The sequence below is a fragment of the Prunus dulcis genome, chromosome 4 (assembly GCF_902201215.1).
Source record: "Prunus dulcis chromosome 4, ALMONDv2, whole genome shotgun sequence".
Lineage (NCBI taxonomy): Eukaryota > Viridiplantae > Streptophyta > Magnoliopsida > Rosales > Rosaceae > Prunus > Prunus dulcis.
This window is the reverse complement of record NC_047653.1, coordinates 11,153,263-11,165,004: the sequence shown is the minus strand read 5'-3', so window position 1 is coordinate 11,165,004 and position 11,742 is coordinate 11,153,263. Positions and strand designations below refer to the sequence as shown.

Sequence of the window (11,742 nt, the reverse complement as noted above, 5' to 3'; positions counted from 1 at the left end):
TCCCACTGACCCAGAATAGTCCTCTATCCATTGAAGTTTTCTCAGTTTTAATTCCACACAAAAAGTTTTATTAATTCTATGGTAGGTTTGATCAAAAGTATACATTCCCTTGAATCTCCATAAACAAATTTGTTGTATTTGATTGGTTGTCTCTTTATAAGTTTATGTTTCCCTCGAATCATATTGCATAGCTAATTGTTCTATCTTTGCCCCTTGTATATATTGAAATTGTATTTATGTTTAATTTACATAGTTTGTTCTCTTTTGTGATTTCGTTGACTTTGAAAATCTTAGCATGACAATTTCGTCTCATGACAGTAGATTCAGGAAAAGTTATAATTTTGGTCCTATAAAATGGTATGTAATTCACCAGTGGGGTATAGCTCAATTGGTTGAGCTTTTCTACCTTCACCCATAGCTCAATTGGTTTCAGCAACGTAAATTGGAACAATTATTTTTTTATTTTTAATACAAGCGATATGGGGGAGAGAAGATTCGAACCCAGTATAATGAAAAGAAAAAAACCGTCTAGGAATGTAATTTCAGTGAATATCAAGCAACACTTGGAAAGCCATTGTGTTATTTGTAAAGCAGTTTCCTTATGATAAACAGAGTGCATACATTTAAAAAGTGCAGTTCTAAAACGCTTCTAGAAAAGAGGATAAGAAAGAGAATCAAAATGATAAGACTTTGACTTTTTCCAGCCTAATTGGAAAAGTAAAGCAACAGAGAGGTGGCCATTTTCCATGACCTACAGAACACAACACCTCAATTACTGTCTGCTTCCCTGAAATAACACTTTTTGCACATAATTTGTGAAACTAAACCAGTGCAGGATCTATTACTGTTTAACATACTCCTCACAAGTTTAAATCCCTTCCTGAGAAAGTACGAAAAAAAACAAAATAACAGCAGATAGAGAATATAATGTCCAATTCTCTCAACAGTCTGCATACCTGAGAGAGTTACACCCACATCACTTTGGCAATTTGCCTTCAGTAACAGTTGGGACCTTCTCATATTCACCCAACTCTCTCAAATTTTGAGGAACAATGCAAAGACCGCCAAACTTCTGCTGCAAGTAAATTATCCCCACAAACAGTAGACCTACAAAAGGAATGATGACATCCCAAGCAGTGGAGTAAAAATCTGCCACAGGACTTGCATAAATGTATGCCTCATTCAATTGGTGATGAGCAGAGCTGTGAGACCTGTAAAGATCATATGCATGCGGCAGCACTCGAACAAAAGTCGTTCCCATGTAGAACGAAACAGACAGATACTTCTCCTTTGATTTGCAGAACATGTTGAGTAGAATTTGAGGCAACAAGAAACTATCCAAGACCAAACCAGCATAAGATTTCAAAGGCACCCAAAATCGGATGCTCATGATAACCTGAAAGCACCACATCATTGTCAGTGCCAATCTTCCTCCAATCCATCAGAAACAAAGCAGCAAAAGTCCCTGCAACATATACAGGTAAAGCCACAATGAAAGCCTTCTTCTCCATGACCCAGAGCTCGTTTTGGGTTCCGTTGTTCACGGATCTTGCTGACCATGTTAGGCTCAGAAGACGGAGTTTCAACAAGAAACCTACCATTGTTAATGCCTTTACAATCACCTCATTAACTTCAAGCCATCCACTACTTCCAAGGAATGCTTTCCAGTGATTGATGTTATTTGTGAACATGGCTTCAAAATTTAGCATAAGAGGAATCATGTAGCCCAGAGAATTAGTAGCATGAAAATGGAAATGGAGGGAAGCACATCAGGATGATTTTTCACATGGAAGAGTTGCAATGCAACAAAAATACATGCAAGTGTGGTTGATACAAGAGCCAAGGTGATCTCTACATCCATCCTCCAAATGGATCGTTCTGCTTCATCCGCATAACCAGCAGCTGAAGAGAGATCCAAATGTTCAAAATAAAGAGGATCAGACTTTTTTCGCTTGCTTTCAATTCCTCCCTTGATAAAACCAGAAGAATTTTCTGGAGGGAACTGAAAATTTACAATAATTTCACAATCAACAGAATCAGTTGGTGCTTGTAGACTCTTTGAGCCCAAATTTCTGCAGCCTATCATGCACAGGCTTCCTTCTGTTTCATCATAGATCCCTTCAGCAGAAATCAGCAGTACTTCATTTAAAACTGATGTATTGCCCAACTTTGCATTAGATAGCAGTTTGATGCTTATTTTGTAGCTAATGTTGTAGCTGTAGCTCACAGGTGCACTGACAGGAGCTTCAGTACTTGCAACTGAATCGGCATCTTTCACTGAATGCCAATGCTGGTTATAAAACCGATTGCCAACAGAGAAAGGAACAGAACTGCCCCAAGAAACTACTCCTCTAGAATTTTTAGCTGACATGTCGAAGCTCATGTCATAAGAAAATGGATTCGGGTATATGTTAGTCTTATCATTAGCACTAACTCTAGGCTTCCTTCTCGGGCACAACTTCGTTACCTCATCAATTTTCATGTACTCATATTTCTGGCCCGGAAGTAGAAACCTTCTAAATTCATTCTGAGGACTTTCAAATGTGATCTTGTTGAAGTAACCTGACTCTGTCACAGTTTTATTGCTCCAAATTTGCCCCACAATGCTACTTGTGTTTCAATTGTCCATATTGCAGGAAATCTCAAGCTCAATCTTGTTGAACAATCACCGACATGAGTATTATTCCAAGAATTTGCTGCATCCAAGAAATGACAAGCAACAACACATAGTTGATTTTTCTTTGCATCCCATGAGCCTTCCCAAACCAAAGTTGTATTGGGAACAAATGGCCTCTGATTCCAGGGCCTTCTACTGTCTGCAAATTGCAACAGGACTCTCAACCTTCGTGTATCCTCCGAACACTCGATGGCCTTCAGCAACACAAAGCGAGGTAAATTAGACGCGAAAATTGGACTGCAGTTCTTTGCGGAATCACGATGGCTTGAATATTTGATATCAAACTCATGATTTTGTACTCTTCTTGAGAGTTCTAAACAAAATCTCTCTATTTTCATAGAACTTTCGGGATCATCAGTTCCATAGTTATTTGAACCAGAGCAGCTGTTATCGGATTTAAGGAAAGCAAATCATATACAATCAATTACATATAATTTGGCAAATCACTCAATCCCAAATATATTGGGATTTAGTTGACTTCTCAACACTCCCCCTCAAGTTGGAGAGTGAATATTGTGAACTCCCAACTTGCATACCATAGCTGAAAAATCTTCTTTTCCCAAGGCCTTCGTAAACACATCTGCTACTTGTTGTTGAGATGAAATATATCTTGTAACCACTGTTCTGTCCAGAATTTTATCCCTGATAAAATGACAATCAATTTCAATGTGTCTAGTTCTGTCATGGAACACTGGATTGGCAGATATGTGCAGCGCAGCTTGGTTATCACAATGTAAAGTAGCTGGTCCTGGGTTTGGGAGTTGTAGGTCTTGCAATAGATAACGCAACCAAGTAATTTCACAGCAAGCACCTGTCATTGCGCGATATTCAGCCTCTGCTGAAGAAAGAGATACTGTTTTTTGTCTCTTTGTTCTCCATGAGATCAAAGAATTTCCAAGAAACACGCAATAGCCACTTGTGGACCTTCGTGTGGTTGGACATCCCGCCCAATCTGAATCACAGTATGCCGTCAACTTCATCTCATTTCCAGCAGGAAAGAAGAGTCCTTGTCCTGGTGTACTTTTCAGATACCTCAAAACTCTCATGGCGGCATCTAAGTGTGGCTTGCGAGGCTCATGCATGAATCTACTGAGTATGTGTACTGAGTAGGTAATATCAGGTCTTGTTATGGTGAGATAAATCAAACGTCCCACCAATCGTCTATACTTTGTTGGATCATGAAGTATCTCACCTGTATCAGAAGAAATTTTGGAATTTTGTTCCATGGGAAAGCTTACTGGACGTGCTCCCAAAGCTCCTCCATCTTTAATAATGTCCAATGCATATTTCCTTTGACAAATAGAAATTCCTTTCCTGGAACGTGAGACCTCAATGCCCAAAAAATATTTAAGATCACCAAGGTCTTTGATCTTAAAACGAGTATTAAGAAATCGCTTGAGAGCATCAATGGCAGGCAAATTATTTCCTGTAATCAATATGTCATCAACGTAGATCAAAAGAGCGGTGAAGGACTTGCCATTTTTGCAGGTAAAAAGCGAATAATCGGCTTTGGACTGAGTGAAACCAGCAGCTTGTATGGCTTCAGTGAACTTAGAAAACCATTGGCGAGATGCTTGCTTCAATCCGTACAAGGATTTGTGAAGGCGACATACCAAATGCTCCCCCTGTCGCCGAAGACCAGGAGGAGGTGACATGTAGATTTCCTCATGTAGATCGCCATGGAGGAATGCATTGTGGACGTCAAGTTGATGCAAAGACCAGTGGTGGGCAGCGGCAAGAGCAAGAACACACCGAACAGAAACCATTTTGGCAGTAGGAGAAAATGTGTCATGGTAGTCAAGACCTTCAGTTTGAGTGTACCCTTTGGCCACGAGACGAGCCTTGTAGCGCTCAATGGTGCCATCGGAGCGATGCTTGATTTTATAGACCCATTTGCATCCAATGGGTTGCTTCCCAGGTGGAAGAGAAGTGAGGGACCAAGTCTGATTGGATTCCAAAGCGGCAAGTTCAGATTGCATAGCCTCTTGCCAGTGGGGATTAGAAACAGCCTCTGCAAAAGTGTTAGGTTCCACTGGCCGACTAATATTGGCAATGAAAGTAAAGTGTGATGGTGAGTAACGGTGATAAGAAAGGAAATTAGAAAGGGGATAACGAGTACCTTTGGTGCGACATGGCAAGGAGTCCGACGATTGGTCAAGCGTGGGTAGAGTAACCTGTGAGCAAACATAATCATGGAGATGGGCTGGTTTAACCTTATGGCGAAGAGAGTGGCGGATGGGGGCTGGTGGTACAGAAGGAGAGGAAGGTTGTGATGGGGCTGGTATGGCAGTGGTGTCCGAGGGAAAAATGGGGGCAGCGGTGTCGAAAGAAGCCGTGAGATCGGGTGGGGGAGAAGGAGATGGAGGATGTGGTGAGAGTAAGTCAGGAGATATACATGGAGGAGATGACAAATCAGATAAAGGAAGAGGTAAAACAGGGGGTGGAGGTTCCGTGAGAGAGGAAGAAGGGAGAGTTTGGAAAGGAAAATGACTCTCATGAAAAACGACATCACGACTGGTAAAAAATTTTTTGGTGGTAAGATCAAATAATTTGTAGGCCTTTTGACCGAAAGGATAACCGAGAAAAACACATCGCTTGGCTCTAGGATCAAATTTATGGGAAGGTTGGACAATGGTGGCATAGGCTAAACAACCAAAAATGCGGAGGTGGGTATAAGAAGGAGGTTTATGGTACAGCTTCTCATATGGGGATATCTTGGATAAAAGGGCAGTGGGTAGACGATTGATCAAGTAAATGGCGGTGAGAACACATTCTCCCCAAAAAGAAATAGGGAGATTTGCCTGAAAACGTAAAGCCCTAGCCATCTCTATGATATGTCGGTGCTTGCGCTCTACAACACCATTTTGTTGTGGTGTGTAGACACAAGTATGTTGAAAGATAACCCCATGTTCGTGAAAGAAACGACGCATGGAAGAAAATTCACCTCCATTATCAACGCGTATTTGTTGTACGTGAGTATTGAATTGTGTTTGGACAAAGGCAAAAAAGGATTTAAGCAAGTTCTGTGTTTCAGATTTATTTTGCATGAGAAATAACCAAGTGAACCTAGTAAAATCATCCACAATAGTTAGAAAATAACGAGCCCCTGAAAAAGATGCAATTTTATGTGGCCCCCAAATGTCGCAATGAATAAGAGAGAATGGTTTAGAAGAGGAAATAGAACTTAAATGAAAAGGTAAGCGAGTTTGCTTTGCCAAGGGACAAACCTCGCAAGCATTATTTGAAAAAGGGAAATGTAAAACATTCTTAGCTAAAAATTGTAAACGAGAAGATGATGGATGGCCTAAACGGCTGTGCCAGAGGTGAGTTGAGGCATGAGCATGGTTGCAAGATGGTGGGAGAAGGGAAGGCTTGTCTGACACCAAAGAAACCAAGTAGTAAAGACCTCCTTGCTGTTTACCCAGACCAATCGTCTTCCTCGTAGCCAAGTCCTGCAAAATGCACCAATTAGGAAAAAAAGAGATGGAACAATGAAGTCCTTGTGTAAGTTTGCTTACTGACATCAAATTAACTTTGAAGCTAGGCACATACAAGACATTGTTTAAAGAAAGAGATGAGTTGAGAGAAGCATTCCCAACAGAAATAATAGAAGCCTTTTCACCGCTAGGCAATACAACTGGTGGAATGGAAGGGTTGTTATTTGTGGACGTAAAAGAATGTGAGGTGGATGTAATATGATCTGTTGCGCCACTATCAATCAGCCAGCGGTGTAAAGGTAAAGGATAATATGACAAACCTGCAGAGTTTGCTTGTGGCTCTTTCTTATCATTCATCATGGTAAGAATCTGCTGATACTCACTGTCAGATAGGTTGGGCATGGCAGACTTCAATTCTTGCATAGTGGGATTGTTCTGCACGTGATTGGCAGAGGAACTTGAGCCTTTCTTATTTCGGTTGGATTTGTGCAGTCGATGCCCAGGAGGATAGCCATGAAGTTTATAACAGGTATCAATTGTGTGATGATCCCGATCGCAGTGAGTGCAGTGAAGAGGCTTACGATTAGAATTCGAAGGTCTCTGGTGTTGGCGAACAGCCATTGCAGCAGGTTCCAAGGTAGTATGAGGAGTCCCCAGTTGTCGTTGCTTCTCCTCTTGGGAAATTAAGGAATAGATGTTGCGTATGGATGGTAGGGGCTGCATAAGAAGAATCTGTCCACGAGCAGCAGCATATGAATCATTCAGACCCATGAGAAATTGCATCACCCTATTCCTCTCATCACGTTCAGCATGATCTTTCATGGCACCACAGGTACAAGTCGGCACATCACTGTATGATGCCAACTCATCCCATAGTCCCTTAAGTCTTGTGTAATAAGCGGCAACCGACATTTGATCTTGAGTAAGGGAAGCAATGTCACGTTGGATCTGGAAAATTCGAGGAACGTTGCTTTGAGAGAAGCGCTCCTTCAAATCTTCCCATATATCATGAGCAGTGTCAGAGTAGATGACGCTATCAGCTATGTCTTGATCAAGGGAATTCAAGATCCAAGATAGGATCATATCATTGCAACGTTGCCAAAGAGAGAACTCATCAGGATCGGTTTTCTTTGAAGGCTTCTTGACAGTGCCATCAACAAAACCAAGTTTGTTCTTGGCACTCAAGGAGATTCGCATGGAACGACACCATGTCCCATAGTTGTCTCCATTCAATGGTTTGGATACAAGAACCATGCCAGGATGGTCAGAGTGATGAATGAAAAAAGGGTTGGAAACTTCAGACTTGTTTCCATCCTTGGAAGAAGTTTCAACTTCTTTGTCATTAGCCATGGCAGAGAACTAACGAAAACAAAGAAGGAGGAAGCTGGGATTTTTGACGGTAAAGAGAAAAACAAGAGCTAGGTTTTCTCCAAGCTCTGATACCATGTAAAATTGTAATCAAAAGAAGAATGTTTGATTACTTGCTTATTTTCTCTTTACACTGTTAAGGGTATCTATACCCAAGTTTCCTACAATCAAGAGACTAGTAAAGGAAAGCAAATCATGTACAATCAATTACATATAATTTGGCAAATCACTCAATCCCAAATATATTGGGATTTTGTTGAGAATTCATGAGATTATGTAGCTTAAGAACAACATTAGGAGTTTGCACAGGATTATGTCCTTTTGAGTAATAAGAACCTAATGATCCAACCATACAAACATTCCCAGAAGATGCTGACCAGAACCCATCTAGCCAAAACAGTAAAGATCTTCTTCGCCGATAAGGATTTGATGCAGAACCCCTATGGCTAATTGTGGAATTTCCCACAAAGTAATATGTTCTGGCTATAAGAAAACGTATATGTGCTCCGAGCTTGAATAAGCCTTGTACATCAGTTTCGCTAACACTCAAGGGGGTGAATTCAAATGAGTTTTTGCACATGATCTGATGACTTTGGACTGAGAATTCCACTGCCGCCACCATTGTAGTAACCTGTTAGGGGATAGCCAAAGTAACTACGTCGTATATTGTAGGGTTTCACGGTTGACTCGGGAACAATTGAAGCACAATGATCGGCATAAGAGACTTGATCAACAGCTGCAGCAGAGACTGAAACTCAGTTCCAAGAGAAGGTGGTTGCAACAGTGAGGAATATGAGAAGAAGGTATGGCAGCATATTAATGGTGGTTATAGCAGAACAAGACTTGCAGTTAATGGAGATAGCCATAGGTTTTTAGGTCATGTGTACTGGGAGAAAGATCGTCAACAAGAACATGAACAAGAACAAAATAGGCCTTGGGCATAAGCAAGGCGGTCACCTATGTTATTTATTTTTTAACCCAAAAAAAAAAAGGTGTAAAAAAACTTGTCAAATTATACAATTCAAAATTAAAAAGAGAAAACTCAATAAATGCCTAATTGTTTTTCAAACTTATAGCTTAAGTCAATTAACCTAGTTAAATAAATTAAGAAATAAAATACAAAGGAATGATATATTCAACATCAAAGTCGAAATTTCTAGGACCTAAGGCAATTGTCAACTTGATTATATGTAAAGTTAATTGATACCTTTGTATCGAAAAATACAAGACGAGTGATATTTAAGTAATATTTTGATGCATTTTATAAAGTGCTTACGTAAATTACATACTGTTTATTTCTTTTATGTTACAATCGTAAATTTAAGTTCATATTTTTTTTTTAACTTACAAGGAAAAAAAAAATCTCATAAATATACATTGGAAAGGAGGGAGTTCTTCAATGAGTTTGTTAAAATACAAACTTAGATTTTGAGCCCGAATCACGTTCCTATACCTAAAAATTAATAGTTTGGATGTACCTTGTATCACTTGTGAGTGTGACCTTCTAAAATATGGCAACACAAAAACATCTTTCAGTGAAAAAGAATTGTGACCAAACTGAAAAGGTCATATGAAGAGATATAACACCACTTCAAAGGGATGCAAAAAGAATCTGTAACTACTGCAACTAACTATTCTGCACATATCTCACATACAGATTTACATTTTTGACATTTCGAAACCCGAAAATGAAATAAAAAGCTAAATCTTACATATTTTTTTCAAGCCCAACTTACATGTTTAAAATACAAAAGAAAGAAGATCGAAGCTGACAGTTGGATTCTCCAATTCTCTCTACAGTTTGCACCAAACATGGAGGCTGCACCAGATCACTTCCATAATTAACCTTCAGTAACAGTAGAGACCTTCTCATATTCACCCAACTCTCTCAACTTTTGAGGAAGAATGCAAAGACCCCCAAACTTCTGCTGCAAGTAAATGATCCCAGCAAAAAGTAAACCCCCAAAAGGAATAATGACATCCCAAGCAGTGGAGTAAAAGTCTGCCACAGGACTTGCATAAAGGTATGACGCATGCAACTGGTGATGAGCAGAGTTTTGAGCCCTGTAAAGATCATATGCATGTGGCATCGCTCGAACGAAGGTTGTTCCAATGTAGAATGAAACAGACAAAGCCTTTTCCTTTGATTTGCAGAACATGTTGAGAAGAATTTGAGGCAACAGAAAACCATCCAACACCAAACCACCATAAGATTTCAAGGCATCCAAAATGGGATGCTCTGGAAAATAACTTGAAAGCACCACGAAATCATTGTCACTGTCAGCCTTCCTCCAATTCTTTAGAAGCAAAGCACCTAATACCCTTACAATTACCTCGTTAACTTCAAGCCATCCACCACTTCCTAGTGAAACATTTCGGCGGTTGGTTTTCTTTGTGAACATGGCTTCAAAATTTAGCATAAGTGGTATCATGTAGATGGAGGGACGCACATCAGGATGTTTTTTCACATGGAAGATTTGTAATGCCACAAAAACACATGCCAGTGTGGTGGATATAAGAACCAAGGTGATCTCCACATCCATTCTCCAAATGGATCGCTTTGCTTCAACCAGGTAACCAGAAGCTGAAAACAAATTCCAAGCTTCAAAAATAAGAGGATCAGACTTTTTCCTTGTACTTTTAATGCTGCCCTTGATAAAACTTCCATGCTTTGAATTTGTGGGAGGGAACTGGAAATTGACAAGAATCTCACAATCTACAGAATCTTTTGTTGGCTGTTCACTGTTTGAGCCCAGATTTCGGCAACCTACCATGCACAGGCTTCCTTCTTTAGCATCATAGATCCCTTCAGCATAAATTTGCACTTCATTTGAATTTGAAGAGTTTCTAAGTTTAGAAATTTCAATGGCCAACTGTTTGAATTTGATGCTTATTTGGTAGCTGATATTGACAGGGATGCTACTGTTGTAGCTGTAACTCACAGGAGCCCGCTAAGTGTCCAATCCTTGCACTTGATTTTGGAATTTCATTTGAATACGGATAATGCTGGTAAAAACTGTTTCCGACGGAGATAGGGATGGCACTGCCCCATGCAGCTTCTCCTTTAGAATTTTTCACTGACATGTCAAAGCGCATGTCATAAGAAAATGGATTTGGATATATGTTGGTTTTGCCATCAGCAGCTTTCTTTCTCGGGCACAACTTGGTTACTGTTTCCATTTTAGTGTACTTATATTTCAAGCCTGGAGGTAGAACCCTTCTGATATCATTCTCAGGACTTTCAAATGCAATGCTTTCAAAGTAACCCAACTCTGTCACAGTTTTGTTGCCCCAAATTTTCCCCACAGTGCTTCTCATGTTTCCGATTGTCCATACTGCAGGAAATCTCAAGCTCAATCTTGTTGAACAATCACCCACATGAGTTCTATTTGTAGAGGACTCAGTTGCATTTAAGATTCGACACGCAACAACACGAATCTGATTTTTCTTTGCATCCCATGACCCTTCCCAACCAATGTTGTATTGGGATTGAAAGGTTTCTGATACCAGACACTTCTACTGTCTGCAAATATTACCAGAACTCTCAACCTTCGTTTATCCTCAGAACACTCAATACTCTTCAACGACACCACACGAGGCAAATCAGACACAGCTAATGGAGTGCAGTTCTTTGCCAATACGCAATGGCTTGAATATTTGAGATTGTTGAATTCTCTAGAGATACAGGAATAGTCGCTTCTATTATTCTTCTCCCAAAAGGAGGATTAAATAGTGAACAGCCAATTACAAGTATGGAAAGGAAATAAAGGCTAAAAAGTCAACTCCTATGAAGAAGCCTCTAACTATGCTAATCTGCTATTATGCACAATTAAGTATATACAAGTCAACACTCCCCCTCAAGCTGGAGAATAGATATCTTGAATTCCCAGCTTGGCTAAAGAAGACTCAAACACCTTGCTAGAAACTCCCTTAGTAAGAATATCAGCAAGTTGATCATTGGTTTTCACGTAAGGAGTGCAAATCAATCCTTGTGATAATTTCTCTTTGATGAAGTGTCTGTCAATCTCAATATGTTTGGTTCTATCATGTTGTACAGGGTTGTGAGCAATACTAATGGCTGCTTTATTGTCACAAAATAATCTCATAGGACCCTGAATAGTAATCCTCAAATCTCGAAATAAAATTTTCAACCATAATAATTCGCACACACCGTGGGCCATAGCCCTAAACTCAGCCTCAGCACTAGATCTAGCAACAACTGTTTGCTTTTTACTACGCCAAGTGACTAGATTGCCACCC

The 11,742-nt window shown here is 39.9% G+C and overlaps 1 protein-coding gene and 1 pseudogene across 1 annotated transcript; both read right to left on the bottom strand.

Annotated features, from left to right (window-relative positions):
• Positions 1–976: 976 nt before the first annotated feature.
• On the bottom strand, positions 977–3,015 carry LOC117625358 (annotated as a pseudogene).
• Positions 3,016–9,323: 6,308 nt separating this feature from the next.
• On the bottom strand, positions 9,324–10,800 carry LOC117625357. The gene is made up of 2 exons (XM_034356923.1): positions 10,425–10,800; positions 9,324–10,306 (listed from the first exon to the last, which is right to left on the bottom strand). The coding sequence occupies exons 1-2, from the start codon at positions 10,798–10,800 to the stop codon at positions 9,324–9,326; spliced, it is 1,359 nt and encodes a 452-aa protein (XP_034212814.1).
• Positions 10,801–11,742: the final 942 nt, after the last annotated feature.

What these genes read in the sequence shown, in the direction of transcription:
- LOC117625357 (XM_034356923.1), bottom strand. Translation starts at nt 10,800, where the DNA reads ATGAGAAGCACTGTGGGGAAAATTTGGGGCAACAAAACTGTGACAGAG. An exon ending in TGGACACTTAGCGGGCTCCT is followed by an intron (nt 10,307 to 10,424) that starts GTGAGTTACAGC and finishes ATTCAAATGAAG; the next exon opens with TGCAAATTTATGCTGAAGGG.